Source organism: Melanotaenia boesemani, chromosome 23 (genome assembly GCF_017639745.1).
Source record: "Melanotaenia boesemani isolate fMelBoe1 chromosome 23, fMelBoe1.pri, whole genome shotgun sequence".
NCBI classification, from domain to species: domain Eukaryota; kingdom Metazoa; phylum Chordata; class Actinopteri; order Atheriniformes; family Melanotaeniidae; genus Melanotaenia; species Melanotaenia boesemani.
In genome coordinates, this window is record NC_055704.1 from 20,655,008 (window position 1) to 20,670,879 (window position 15,872).

General features: G+C 39.7%; 1 protein-coding gene across 9 annotated transcripts in view; it reads right to left on the reverse strand.

Annotated features, from left to right (window-relative positions):
- The window catches only part of LOC121634478 (ELKS/Rab6-interacting/CAST family member 1-like), a 142,229-nt gene extending 127,232 nt beyond the window's left edge, over positions 1-14,997 (reverse strand). For 5 of the 9 annotated variants that reach the window (XR_006009237.1, XM_041977137.1, XM_041977136.1 and 2 more), the window contains exons 1-2: positions 14,716-14,996; positions 5,130-5,958 (exon numbers count right to left, since the gene is read on the reverse strand). Coding sequence is in view for 7 of the 9 variants with exons in the window: in XM_041977137.1 (XP_041833071.1) it covers positions 5,130-5,636 (507 nt within the window). In the remaining 2 variants the exon portion in view is untranslated. Of the gene's footprint in view, positions 1-5,129; positions 5,959-14,715 lie in introns of all 9 variants that reach the window. The other 4 variants (XR_006009236.1, XM_041977133.1, XM_041977131.1 and 1 more) reach the window with 2 other exon arrangements.
- Positions 14,998-15,872: the final 875 nt, after the last annotated feature.

Genomic DNA, 15,872 nt, shown 5'->3' on the forward strand with positions numbered 1-15,872 from the left:
TGAATAGCTTCTATAAAAACGTTTCTCTTTTCACAAGTAATCTAGCTTCCTCCCACAGTCCAAATTAATGGGTAAAATAAAAGGGAAAAGTATGGATGAATGATCGTAACTGAACAATGTGACTGGGTATCTCTAAAAGTGAGCTACTCTTTCTAAAACCTACTGACAAAGACAAGAAGATAAAATGAAAAGACTCCATATTTACTCTACACTCAGCCCATGAAACAGCTGCGACTAACAAATATTATGCTGGTTAGAGAGACTGCACTAGGAGTATTGTAGGAGAGGGAGTTGGGTCTTGTGATAACTAAGATGTGGGAAGACATCTGACATAATCAAAGGAAAATAATGGTTTGTAATCCGGCAAGAGCGATGCAACTGTTTCTCCTAACCATCTCTCCAAAAAGCTGTCTCTCCATTCTGTCGTAAATATAAGACCTCACTCAGTAGCTACGTTTACATGGAGCACTTTCAAACGGATCGAATGTCCAATCAGAATAAAAATGTGTCATATGAGCTGATCCAATCGGCCTTGATTGGAAAGAATTTCCAATCCGATTGAGAGGGGTGGTTTAAACTTTTTTACAATCGGATCAGCAGGAAAAAAATAACCATGCATACACTCATTCTAGTCGTTCTGTGGTGTATGTTGTTTCTGCGCATGCTTGAACCAATTGGGGGTTACGTGTCATGAGTTTCAGGGAAGACTTGAACAATGGCGACAGCAAAACAAAACAGGACTTTGGCGGATACAACATTTTTGCTAGAAACTGAACAATTTAAGGACTATTGTGCATTTTGGCGTTCAAAAGGTTCAAAAGAAAAAAAAAAAACTTAGTAGGCACTGTGCATGTCAAAAGCGTTACAGTCGTATTAAATCTGTCCATCGTGTAAACACACAACTGATCACATCACTTTATCTAACACCCATGTAAACATGTCAGCTTACGCTCAACCTGGTTTCCCTTGTTCTGGTATATATCAGGAAAAAACTGTATTTTGTTCTGACATTAATCCAGGAAAAATATTTTTCAGCACTTGTGATGGCCGCCTAGGCAGCCACACACTGAGCCTGGTCTGGTAACCTTTTTCCTCATTTCAGTTAAATCATTTTATTTGTAATATTTACCATTTCTTCTATATTTCACATTTTTCTTAACAAGTTTGGCAGGGGGGGTTAACTGATTGGGTGCACACTTTTAGTTGACTCATTCTTGTCACCTTGTTAGTTTGGTTTATTTTCAGTTAATATGCATTTTTTCTTTGAGTTACTAGTTCCTGGGGAAGTTGCTGTGTGGGAGGCCCAAGCCTGCTAAGAGTCCCAGCTGAGGTGGATCTCCTTTGACGAGGCTACAGCCTAATTGGACTCATCCATCTTGCAAAAAGAGAGTGGGACAAGGGTTTAGATTTTCTATTGTTTTGTATTACTTTATTTGTTCTTTATGTAGAAGTATGATTATTTAGATTTCTGTTTCCCTAATGAGTTATGAATCTAAATTGTTTAAGTTCTGTTGTGAATTAGTTAAGTTTATTAAGTTAGCTGAAGATGATTATGTTATGTATTTCCCTCTTGTGTCAAAATGGTCTGATCAGCCAGAGTATAAAGTTTCCCTTGTGCGTCAGTTTGTTAGGTCAGTTAGTTTTCAGTTCCTTATGTTGATGTTCTGTTTAGTTGACCTCTTTTATGGGCCCAGAACTTTTACCAAGGAATTTGTACTTTTGTTGTTTTTTTGTAAAATTAAATGTCAAAAGACTTTTTCTTTAAAAATCCTCCTATGCTCTCGTCATCCTTGGCCTCGGTCCCTCACAGCACTGGATCACAGATGAAGTCCCCTCAGCTGCAGGATGGCAAAGGACAATAATGGAATACACACCTCTGGACTTTCTGACGCTCCAAAATTAATACTTTTGAAAGGAAAAAGAAACCATTTCTTGACTATATCAATGTAAATATTTCTACTATGACAAGAGCATTTGTATAAAGGGCTTTTATTTATCTTTTTAACATTTTTTTATGTATGTATGTATGTATATTGATAAAAATTAATAAAATAATTTTTAAAAAACTGCTTAGTATCCTCAGAGCTGAAGTGTGGATACTAGCAATTAATGTACATATACTATGTGACATATAGTACAGAAAAACCTGTACACTGACTTCAAATGAAAGCAATGATATAGCATTTTATTTTATTTTAGGAAGTAATTACAAGCAAACAGAGGAGGAGAGCTACTTCTCAAGAAGAGCTCTCAGGTTGTGACTGATGGTGCAGAGGTGGTGGGGGAGCAGACCTTAAAATACTGTATGAATGCCCACACTGTGCTGTTTTATTTAGCTGAAGGGTGGCTTAAGAAGATAATAATACCCATTAAAGGTTTGGCTAAATTCAGCTGAAACATCCCACATCCTGGATCCACAGAGATAGTGTACAAATTATTAGCATGACTAAATATTTTGTTTGCCAAGCAGAACTTGGAATCTCTTATTTATTTTATTTTTTTCATAAGCTCATTCTAGCAGCTTAAATGATTTTCCTGCGCAGGGTGGCCAGGCTCTCCTTTAGAGATCGGGTAAGAAGCTCAGTCATCCTGGAGGGGCTCAGAGTAGAGCCGCTGTTCCAAGTCATTGAGAAGAGCCAGATGAGGTGGCTCGGGCATCTGGTTAGGATGCTATATGCCTATTTGACGCTTCCCTGGTGAGGTGTTCTGGACATGTATCACCAGGAGGAGACCCCAGGAATGACCCAGGATGTGCTGGAGGGACTGCAAAAGTCTGTGCTTCCCTACTTAGGCAGCTGCCCCTGAGACCCAACCCCGGATAACCGGCAAGAAAGTAGATGGATGGTTGGTTTGATGGATGGATGGAGATAAATGGGTATGAAAGGCCCCCTGCTGTGTCACTTCACACTGTCAGACTTTGGGCCAAGACAACAGGACTTGAACAGGTTGTATAAGACGCCTGCACAAGAAGAAAAATATTCAACAGTGCTGAACAGGGAGAAGGAAAACTAAGAATTATATAATTATAAAATAATAATAAATAAATTACTAACTGCAAACAGATGCAGTTGTGGCTTCTTAAATACTATAACTAGATTGGGAGACACAGCCTGTGGTCGTGGAAAAGATTATACTCAGTTTCGGGGAGGTGAAACTATTAGTTTGCATCAAGCAATTAAAATAGTTAGGAGGATTGTTCAAAGTACTGAAATATGATTAAGAACTGCCCAATGCATTGAGGGTGAGTTTATGACTATATACTGAAAATGCTGAACGGCTTTCTGCCATACAAGTTCCCTGATCGATCTGCTTAATAAAACTTCAAAATGATGGCTTGAGGTTTGATTTGATAATGACAAATACTTTCCTCCACATTTTAGTGTCAGACGTTCAGGGGGGTCAACTGGTCACCAGGGACTGGAATGATGGAAAAGGTAGCCTCTCCCTAACTCGTTATTAAGAGAAGCATCCATCTGTATGTGGGCCATGGTCATAAGAAGCACAATTTTTTGCAGGAGAACTTACAAAGCTGGTTGAGTGAGATTTGTTAAAAATAAAAAAAAAATAAATGAAAATTATCTCTGAGTTTGTCCCAAGTGTGCATGGCCACTGGAAGTTAGTCTCAGAGTATTTCCGCTTTAACCAATGTTGAGTTATAACTTTTGCTAGCTAGATATATGTACTGTCATCTGAGCTTTAAAGTTGTTGTGCTGTGAAACAAACCACTCTTTTATTCAGACATCTTTGATCATGAAAAGCCATTGTAGTTAACAACACTTCCATCAGGAAAGATGGGAGGATAAAGCTCGATAGCTCTTCACTTAGAGACCACATCCCCAATGTTTCATAGGAGGAAAAATATGAGCAAGGAGGTAAGGACTGTCTCTCTGTTTGGTGTGAGAAATTTCTCCTTTAAATTTAATTTGTAACTAATAATTTTACCCACAATATTCAAAACCTGGAAAAATAGTGGCGAACCATCAATTTCCAGGGGAATTTGTTGTTAAATCTTAAATGATCGTGACAGGCATGATCTGGGATTACTTCAGCTGCATCCAAGTCCAAGTTCAGCCACAAAATAAGGTCAGCTAATTTTCTGAAAAGAACTAGTGTTTTTTTAATCACTGGATTTTTTTTCTTGCTTGCTCAAAGGGCATGTTAATTTTCACACATTAATTGGCCATCTTTCCAGACTGTAAAACTTTTTGTTCTTAAAAAGGCTTTGCCTCGTGCTCCAACTACTTCATCATCAATACAAGATCATATTTCAGTGAAAACTTATTACAAGGCTGATTGTGGCAATGCATGAGTTTCAAAGTAATGCTAAGCCAAACGTGCGGTTTTAACAAAGCTAAAAATATAGTAGTATGTTTCAATTGTTTTGTCAAGGCAGTGCGGCACCAATTAATAGACTTTTTATTTATTTATTTTGTGGGATGGATCAGAAATGAGTAGAAATCAATACATAGAATAAAACATAGATTAAAGGCTAGTGCACTTTAATAGAGCCATCTTTGAGATTTACCAACTCAATGGACAGAAAAGGAAACAGCTGATTGACCAGCTGATGTGGGATGGCACTGAAATGAGCTGATGTAGTTAACAGAACTTGACTATTTTTAACAATAATATATATTTTTTTTCATCCCAATTGGGAAATAAGGCCCTGCATTTTACCCATCTCTAGATGGACAAAGTCTGAGTGGGCTGCCATATTTCCGTGCCTGGGGGGTAGTTGGAGGGTTAAGGTCCTGATTTGGACCTGGAGGGTTTCATCTTAACAGGGACTTGAACCCAGGGGCTCCAGATCCATGTCTACCTCTAGACTACCACTCCCCCATCCCCCTTTACATCTCACTTTTGCAGTCAAACATGATCTTTTGAAATAAAGCATAAACACATTAGAAAATGTTTAACGTTTCCTTTCACGTTTCTTTTGTATATGTTCCAGGAGGAAGAATAGCCCAGCAGTCTTCAGACAACATACTGTAGCAGCTTTTTATAATGTTCTTTCTGTAGCAACAAATTGGCCACATCTGTTTAGCAGGTGTTTCAACCATCAGCTCACAAACTGCTGACTTAAAGCTGGCAGGCACAAATAACAAGGAATAAACATGGTGGAATCTCACCTGTCTCATGGAGTGGGGCACAGTAGCTGCCTGTGGAGGCTGGTTTTGCAGTTCTCCTCCAAACGCTATTGCATCGCTGGGCATGACGGCTCCGCTGCTCCCCACTCCTCCTCCAGTGTTTATATTAGGACTGCTCCCCATGACAGCCGCTCTGACCCCATAAGGAACCCTGGCCCCCGCCCTGCCCAGGGTCATGGTGCTTTTTGGTGCAGTGGGATTCAATCCACTGCCCAGACTCCCAATGCCGATCAGGTCTTCAGCTGTGTCAGTGAAGTACATAGGCCCACCAGTTGCATAGGCAGCATTCAGGGACTGGATATTCTCCATGGATAGAGTTTTACCAGTACCAGTGAGCCCACCAGTGGAGCTGCTGCTGCTGTTACGCCGGTGTCCTAAACGTGGGGAGTGAGGGAGGCGAGGTGAGCGGCCAGGACTCCCTGACGCTGACCCGTTACCATTGGATCCAACAACGTCCAGCTTTGAGACAGATCGGGAACTACCGTACATGGTGAAACAATGACAGGTGTGTGCTATACGGAAAGCTCTCTGGGTCAAATAACTAGTTAATTAAAAATACATGCTAAAAATTACACCAATCAGAAAAAGGAACAAATGTGTCCCCAAAACAACCTGTAAAGGATCAGATTCCTGTCAATCTTCTACTGTAGCTCCTCTTTACTTGAAATCTGTCAGTGGTGACATAGCTGTGATCAAGGCCTTTCCAACCTCCTCATAATCCATGTGCTCTGTTACAAAGTGGTAATCAGCAGAGAATCCCAGTAGATAAAGGAAGCAAGATGATCCACAATGCCTGGGATAATGTGATCGCCTGAAAAGAAAGAAAGAAAGAAACAAAGATTAAGTTAGTAATCTCATCTATTATTGTTAGAGACTAAAAGATCATTGTCTAATCTTAAAAAAGGCATATTGCAGCTTTGTTCAGCTGTTCTAACAAACTGCAGAGACAAAACCTCTAAGTTAACTTAGCAGCCTGCCACAAAACCCACAAATGTCAACAAGCATTACCTGCAAGTTAAATAAAGTTACATTATACTACTGAGCTGCATCCGCATTCACAGTAATAGAAAGTTAAGGTTAATATCTCTTTCTACAAAGGATGCTTTTTTTCCTCCACTTCGCATTGCTCCTTTATGACAGCTCACAATGTTCTGGGCAGAGAAAGAAAGATACTGTCCTGCAGCAAGTGTCATACACTGTCTGGCATCATGTAACATGCAATTAATTGCTTTTGTTCCCCCTACTGGCATCCATTCATACATTTGTTTAATTTTATTCATTAGGAACTGTTTTCTTGTCATTTTTTTACCATTTGGCTATACAATATTAACAATAAAAACAAGTTAAAATGTCCATTAGTTGTCTTTCTGTTAATCACTATTCACACTGGATAAAAGGATCAATTTTCAAGTAGTTCCCAAAAATAACATCTGCCATGTTATTGCTATAAGCATCCAGAAATAATGCTTTTAGCGATAAAGACTGGAACTAGTCTGTGCATGTTGGATGAAATAAATAAATCAAAACTGATTATGTCATTCGTTATCCCTAATTTTCAGAGCAGTGAATATAATGAAACAGGCCATTCCTGCTGTGTCCCTCTGGGGACTCAGTTTAACATTTTACTGCATTTTGAACATAATTTATGAGCGCATGTTTCTGATAAACATCTCAGTGTTTACTGACATTTTAAGTCCACTGTTATGGATGCTCTTATCTCCCAGGGCTCCTGAACTGTCCAGCTTATGCAATGTTTAAATCAGTTTGCACGAAGCCTGTGGAAGGTTTCAGATTAACATTAGTTTATTTCACGTAATTTTATTCTATTTGTTGGGGGGTAGATACACAAAAACTAAGTAATGACTCAGCCATTTATGTATCCTTGGAGACAGTTATGTCATTTTCGGGTCAGTGGACATTTGAGCTGTCGCACACACACACTCTGTTCATCTAATCCACACTCTCCCCTTACTAAAGGTGAACAGAGCAGCTTTTTGTACACTCAGCACACAAAAATGAGTTACTTCCTGTGGCTCACCACCTCAGTACAGAGCATAATTAAATATTGAATATTAAATAATTAAATACTAAATTAAAAATTTACCCTCTTGTTCCTAGGTACTGTGGTTTTGATTAAAACTGGTGCTTATCTGTCAAGTTAGTAAATCAGTGAACAGTTCAGCTGAATGTTATCAAGAGTGACATTGCTCACAAAAGTTAAACAAACACAAAAACCTTGGATATGGAAAAAAAAATCCTTTCTCTTAACACGCCAGCCTTTAAAGTCTCCTGTACAAGGTAGTACTCCTAACAGTCACACTCATCTTCTATCTTTTTTTTTTTGTAGTTGTTCTTGGTTAGGTGAAGATCTCTTGCCAGGTAAACATTACAGCCACACACACTGAAACATAAACAGGGACCATCTGTTCCATCTCCCCTCTGGCCAAAAACACACACCTGGAAAGAAGCAGGCCAAGACCCTGCCTCTAGCACATGCACACATCCACCCACAGACAAGCACACACTACAAAATATGCACAGAGATCAATCAGCCTTCAAAGATACTGCCAGCACATTTACAGGCATGCAGAAGAACATTCATCCAAATCAGCTCAGTGATCATGTTGCCAAAAACATGTACATATCTCATGCTTTATTAAGGCCAATATGAGCACAGAGACACAGTGTGGAGTTGGGGTTTTCCTCCCCCCCACCACCCCTTGGGACCTGCTGACCTGTAGATAATGTATCTGCTCATGTCCCAGTTATCACTCTAATGCCAAAAAGTACAGAGTGTTTAGCTTTTGTCAAGCATGCATTAATGCACACATGCACCCAAATTGGAAGGTCATCAATGTATCACATGGCTTTGCAAACATAAGCACTTCTCCTTATTTTCATTGGCTTGAGGACTTCATGGAAACCACAACAGTGGTCATGTTGTGCTTTCTGAGGTTCAAGTCTAAGGGTCACATGTTTAAATCACCAGTTTTTCCCACAGGTGGAAGATTTGTATCTGTGGCAGTTTTCGGTGCTAACCGAGCTGGGGGTGATCTCCAGTTTTACCTGATTTCCATGAGAGATTACAAAAGGAGAAAAGTCCAAATTATGCCAAAAATAGGAAAAAAAAACAACAACTGAGAATCCATAATCACACTCATGACGCAGATATTGTCATGAGATCCAACAAGCATCAACATATGACTGTCAAAGTCTTATGAAGTCTGTCAGCAGACTAACCATCCCTCTGGCCTTTTCACACAAATGCGTAAAACCAATGTGGTGACACCTTAAGAAATATCTGCTGCACTGGAAGTTTACAAAAGTTTGTTGTTGACCATAAACACAGCAAATCTTCAGCTGACCACTTGCTTTAATCACAGCTTCCAGACTGTTCATCTTCATCTGCTGATGAATGCTGCACAACACTTTTTCTTTAGTTTTCTTTTCTTTTGTAAGTTTGATGAACCACAATGCAAAGCTGTTCATCTATTTATGCAGCTCCAAACAGAAAATCCATTTTTATTTCATAATCCAGGGTTAAAGCATGCATTTTCTCCATTAATCAGTTAGTTGTTTGGACTGCAAGCTGTCAGCCTATCGCACATAAAATGCCCATCAGAATTTGCTAAAGGTCGTGACATTTAAATGTCTTGTTTTTTATTTTTCTGGCTACGAGCAAACCCTAAAACATGTTTAGATTAAAAACAAAGAAGCTGAAGAAACTTTTATGTTTCAGTAGCAAGAATTTTTGGTTATTTTTGTTTGTTTTTTGTAATTTATTTTTGTTGTCTCAGCAGTTACCAGAACTGTTGTTGATTAATCGGCTAATGGTAATGCAGTAATCTGAACAACATGCTAGCTAGCAAAGATAACAAGGTTCCAACAAATATACCTTAAAAAATTCAATCATTTTCAATAAGCTCTTAAGAGACTTTTTATATAATACATAATACATAATAATTGCCAAGCAAATCTAAATTGTAATACCTTAAAATACAAATAATATTAATGTTTTAGTCTGAATATATTTGCCATTATGTGGACAAATTATTGCTAAAAGATTGCAGCTCTTGGTTTTGTGACTTTAAAAGATTTTTATTAAAGCTGCAAAGTTGAACAGTGAGAAATGATGAACAGCATCTCCACAAACTAAACTGTCTAACCTGTATTGTATAAGCAACATTACTGCTTCATGTTTTCTTGATACATCTTTTAATAATCTAATTTTCAAAGTCTGTGGAGTCTTGTTTTGTCTACAGAAACAAGGCAGACATAAAGGTATGGCTTCCTTGTTTAAATAGGTGTGGTTGCCTGTTCTGAGAGCTAAACCACAATGTAGCTCACAAATACAGCATATAGACATGCTTAATATTTGTTAACAAACAGAAAGAATTGCCTCATCATCATTAAACTGATTTGTGGTCAGTGAGGTATTCAAGTTCAGCTCTGTAAATTTGTACTTTCAGACTAAACTTAGTTCTATCCACATATTTGACAACACCAAGCTACTGTTCCAAAGTAGTGCACGATCGAGGGTCCAGTTTTTAAAAATAAATAAATAAAAACCAGTAATTTCAAAGTATGCGTTGATTTTTCTAAGACAACTCTGCATAAGAATCCTGAAGCAAGATATTTCAAATAATTTTGAATGTTGAGTTATTTTGTGTGCCACCAAAACTACAATCCGTTCTGGAGCTGATTCTGAAACAGGCCTAACAATCAACCTGAGAACCAAAATAACCTCATCCTCTTAAAGTCAGCAAACCACCCGGCAGGAAACACCGGCACATACTGCGCACCCCGCCCTGTGTTTTATCCTCTACCTCCCTAAACACAACCTAACAGCAGTGCTCCATGCCTCACCTTTCTTCCACATTCTCTGTCTTCAAAAGCCTAATGCTGTCCGAGGCCTAACAAAGACTGGGGATATCACTCTAAGCAAAATCTTCACCACACTGGCTTTGAACTGCCCATAATGATGCAGAGAGCCTTAAAGAAATGATAAAGCCACGCGGACATGATTGATGGTCATGAGACAGAATATATGATCATGACATGAGACTTTCAGACAGCTATTGGGTCAAAATCCCTTCATGTGTGGTGTATTCACTATATCTCAGCACACTTCTATTTCTAATTCCTCCTTTCCCACTTCTAACTCTCGCTTGTCTTCTTGATGCTTTCACTTCCTCTCACCACCTCTCCCTTTCACCATCAGCATTCCTGAAGGTGTTCAACATGCTCTATTTATGTGACAACCAGACATCCGTCTGTCACACCACACAATGTGACACACAAACACACTCAGCCTAAACTTAGCCGGCTGGTATTCCAGCAAATTTGACAAAGTTCGTGTCTCGCCTGGGGATCGGTGCTCATAAAAAAGCATTATATTCATGTTAAGTTTTTCCGTTCTGCTCTACTCTCTGTTCCTGTCAGGCTCCTATGACTTGATGTGGCAGGAAAGGACTCACTGGTACCGTCTGGAGTTAAACATCTCACTGAAATTCATCGCAACAGCATCGCTGATGGAGAGAGCTGGGGTCATTATCAACGTAATCTGTCTGATGAGTTAAGGGGATAACTCACTGCTCACCAGATCTGGCTCTTTTAACTCTCACTGTTTCTTTATATACCTCCACAACACCTTTAATACTATAAAAATTGTATTTCTCTTTGTCTGAAGAGTCAAACTGTGAGGCCTATTATCTCAGCTTTGAATTACTAGACAGAAAAAAAGCAAGATAGTATTGAGATATTTTCCTGGGAATATAGTTATCAAACTTCAAAATAAATGTGCTTTAAAAAAGGATTTAGAAGTGACAAAAAAAGAAAAAAGAAGAAAAAGGTGCAATAATGTACATTTATTGAGCTTATCTAACTAAAATGAGTTGAGAATATGCCTCAGATATCTCCTTTTCACCTGCCTAGGGTTGGTTGTTCAATAATTTACATTCAGGATTCTGGAAATCTTGACAAAAATAAACATTTTGTGTTGTGATTACATAAAAAACTCAATGTTTAGGCGACTGTAAAATGCTTAAAATGCTTCACAAGGACACATTACAGTGTTTTCTTCTCCTAAAATTCCTCATGGGTTCATCTCCCACTAACTCGTTGATATAAGAGAGTTGTAATTATTTTACTAATGTGAGGCGAACATGTACTATGTGTATATTATTTAGAGAAACAGCTTTGGAAATTTGTGTTTGTTTTAATGATAATTGTGTTTATGTTGTTGTCTTTGGCTCTGCATGTTTTTTTATGTCACACCGTCACAGTATAGTAAACTGACATTGTAGTGACACAGGTAACAGGTGCTGGTTAAAACAAGAAAGTTGATGCAAATTCAGCATCCATCTTGCATCCTGTTTCTGAGCTCTCTCCAGCCAGTAAAAGTCAGTCCCATACTAACTCTTGTCTTATCTCTTACGGTGCGTTCACACCGGGATCAGCTGCTACACTTGGTACAAATGGAGACTCGACTCAGTTGGGGGTGCAACATTCTTCTGGACCGAGTTTGAGTTCACGCTGAATGAATCAGACCTTTTAAATAACTCGTCAGAGCACTGTATGAATTACTGAAGAAGAAGATGAGACACACAGCAAAGAAGAAAACTTGTTCATTTATTGGCTAATGCAGGACAACTTCTGTTTCTACAGCAAAGCATGGAGCTGCATCCTGGTTGTCTTGAACATACTTCTATCAGAACTTTTACCGAGTTCTTCCACCCCTGACTTCAAGCCATTTCTCCCAGCCAGAGCCACATATCGTCCCACACCAACGTATGTTTTGGTTGTGTTTACCCACAATGCTTTATGCTGAGCCCACAATGCACTTTGCTTTGTAATCCGCTTCCTGTATTTGGTCCACTAGAAGCGGACAGAGATTTGCATATAGGCGGATAGAATCTACTTTGTTCGTTTGCACATTTACAATTCTCCAAACAAAGCGGACTTTCCGAGCAAACAGGCTAGGATTCAAATAAAAAAGGGCTGGTGTGAATGGGCCCTTACTCTGTCACTTTCTAATGCTTGCTTCTTCCAAAAATGTCTTCTTGAATTACTTTGCTCAATTTTTCATAGTGCATGACCAAAACAGTCAGTGCGTTGACATCCAGTGGCTTGCGTTTGCCACATGAGGCTCCAGGCTGGTAACAGAAATTTGGAAGTGCAGTTTCTCAGCCTCGGTACGCTGCAGGGCAACGATGGCTCCAGGAATGTGCATAATGAACGTCAGTGTACCATCAAAACAAGTTCGAAGCACAAACTTTTAAGGTCACAAACTGATATCATTCATATCAGTCAAGTGGTGCAACTGCCTTCACAGGGTCCCTTAAAAATCCCGGAGCTAAAACTGCTTGTTTCATGAAGAAGATGACAAGAGGTGCTGCAGCAATGTACAGTATATGAAAAACAATATATTTCTTTATCATTAAATAACTAATCAATAGTCACACTGATTATGTATTTTATCATGGCTGCACACTCCAGATACAAGCAACTGCATTTGATTTTATACTTTATTGTTTTTCAAAATCCAAAAGGTTTGGATGCTTCAGAAATTTAGGCCCCAGTTCAGTTTCTCACTGGGTCACAGTGCATTTGTCCTTACAGGCATTCATCTAGCACAGCTGTGAAGTGAAACTCATGCAATGCAGCTGTTTGATTTCAACCATAACTGACCGGGCATGATTCCAGGTCTGTCCTCGTGTCAGGGCAAAATACTGGTGAGAAATAAAAATTATAGTTTGTTGTATTTTTATGCACTAAGATAAGTTGTACACACCATACACAACCTTTTTTCTAAGGATGTACACACAGGAATTAAGTTTCCACTTGTTTAGGTCGATTTGTTTGGATCTAGAATAGAAAAAAGATCTTAACTTTGCAAAAAGCATAACGGATTATGGTTAATTAAACAAATAACCCAATAATGTACACCTCTGGAAAAATATTAGCTGTTTGTGACAATGACTGATTTAATAGGCAGAAGATGTCTGGGCCAGATACAGATTTTAGCTCTGCACTTCAGCCTGTGCCACTGGTCTTATCTACAGTAACACATAAAAACACTGAAAAGCACAACACCGATATGAAGCAGATAACATCAGCTCTAGTCGTTTGTGTGTCACAGGAAATTAATCCTAGTTGCAAACAGGGCAGACAAAATGTGCATTCATTCAGGAGTTCACACACAGGTACATAAATGCACTGGTGCACATAAAGTACAGCAAGTGTACCATCAAGACTCAATAATTATTATCACAGATGCAGGGGAACACTAACTTTATTCATGAGAAAGGTGAGAGCTGGACTCCTCCAGGCTCATCCTATGTAGAAGAATGTGCTTGTCTAGTCAATTTGCCACCTAAACAAGAGCAACATAAACCCAATGAAAAATCTGTCTTTTTAGAAACTACCGTCACAGTGAGGTGACATAAACTGTTTCCTCTGGGAAACACACATCACGTGTTACAATGACAGCCAGTTCTAACTATTTGAAAGAACTTCTGTCTTTGTCAGATCATGCTGTTGCAAAGCTTTAAGGCATTTCTTCGACCTTTGATGTGGATACAGAGAGGTGAGCTGTTGCTCAAGTGTTTAAGATGATGACTAATAACTTGTTTTCTTATTCTTCTGGAACAGTTTTATCCCAAAGACAGGCTGTGCTGTTAACCCTTGAGCAGAGTGTGGACGTTTAAAAATGCCAGCGTTTGCGATCATTTCAGTGGAAGGAAAAACCTCAGTTCCCCTGACTGGATTCTCCCGGAGGAGGGGCGGTGTCGTGAAATGTAGCTGTAGGCGGAACAAATAGGAAATCACGGCGCCCACCTCCACCCTAACCCCCCCACCTTCCTCTGCCCTCATCAACACAATCATATCAGATTTAGATTTTGCGCAAAGTAGGTAAGTTTCAGTCTTATCAGTTGCTTGTTATGAGTAGATTTGCGTGCAATCTGTCAGCTGACAAACTTGAGGGGTCCCGTTAGAAACAACACAAACACAAGACCCCAAACTCCCATAGCAGAGGATTAAACTAATATTAATAAAAGCTATAAGAGATCTTAAGGGACAAACCCACCATAAGTGGAAAAAACAGCTGTTGTTAAAGAATATTGCAGGAATGTGATTGGACTGTCAGCAGCTTCATCTGCCGCCTGCAGATAATCGCATTTAGCCGTACAGAGACTAGACGTGGTGTTATTAGCCTGTTATTCCAGGGGAAAGCCTGTGGCTGCGCGGTTACAACTGCTTCATGGAACAAAACGCGAACGCAAGCCGTCGCTGCACGAGCTCACGCTGTACTGTACGTCTCCTCCTCACAGCTGACCTGAAACTGCTGCGCCTCAAAGCGGCCATCAAATTTTAATTATGTTGATGCCGACGTTCCTGTTATTCCTCCAACGTGCCCGAGACGACTCTCGCGAACCCGCGTGAGGCTGACCGAGAGAAGTGGACAGCGTGACTACAACACACACACACACACGCTGGTTTGTGTAATGAAACAGGCATGTGTACACGCACGCTCTCAGACTGCCAAGCTAAGTTCTACAATACTCACTGCGGCTGTGTTGACCCTCGGCTGTGAAAGAAGCTCTGTGTGGGTAAAGAGAAAAAAAAGGCCAGTCACATCTTCTCTTTAGTTATTTTGCATCTGTCACAGCTCAAAGTGACGCCTCGTAACGTAACCGGCTGTCAGCCGAGGAGAAGAACTGTCTTTCGGGGTGTCTCTCCGTGTTTTGTGCCTGTCTTTCCGTTTCCAGCTCTGCCTCCTGTCTGTCTTTCCCCTCTTTTCCGTCTTTGCCAGCTCTTCCACTAGTGGCTTCCCCGCTGCTCTGCTGCTCGCTCGGGCGCTCCAGTGACGTCACGACGGAGGAGTGCGCGCCTCCGACACGTACACACCCCCCCTCCTCAGGTCTACCAACCGGGGCGCATGCACCGTAATCTATTAGCTATCATTAAATGTAATGAAATGACAGAAAGCTTTACACACAGAAAATAAATAGCCATATCAGCCTGACGTAACTGTCCATTTATCATTGTGTCATGTCATCACAAATTTCCCTGAGGACTCTCCGAAGGGATTAATAAAGTATTTCTATTCTATTCTATTCTATACTTGAGGTGATTTACCATTTGCAGCAGCGAAGCAAATCCTTTACTGAAGTTAAAAACTGCTCAAAATACTCAGTTTTCAGTAAATGTAGGCATGCAACTTTTAAAATTCTACTAGAAACTTGTCTTGGAGGACTTGTAATTTTCTACTTTGGGGTTGAGGCAAATCCAGGATTGTTTTTAGCTCTACAAACCTCACAGATTCACTATCCTTGCATATGTAATTATTTTTTGGATGGCATGACCCCGGTTTTAAGTGCTACTGCATGTGAGAATCTTTTTTTTCTTTCTTTTATCAAAATTTACTCTATATTTTATACATTCAACAGGCTTCTAGAGTGACATTCTTTCATCTGTGGTATATTACTTAAATCAGCAGCATCCTGTCCCCAAAGTGACCTGCAAAAACTGGCCCATGTTGCTGCAACATGTTGGCTGAACTACTGCAATGTCATTTTAGCAGGCTGTCCAAATGATTTCCTTAAAATCTTTCAGTTGATCCATAACCCAACTATGAAAAGGCATAATATTTATACTGTTTTAGCCCCTCTGCATTAAAATCATTTTCATACATAATTCTTGTGGCGAGGGTCAACCCTGTCT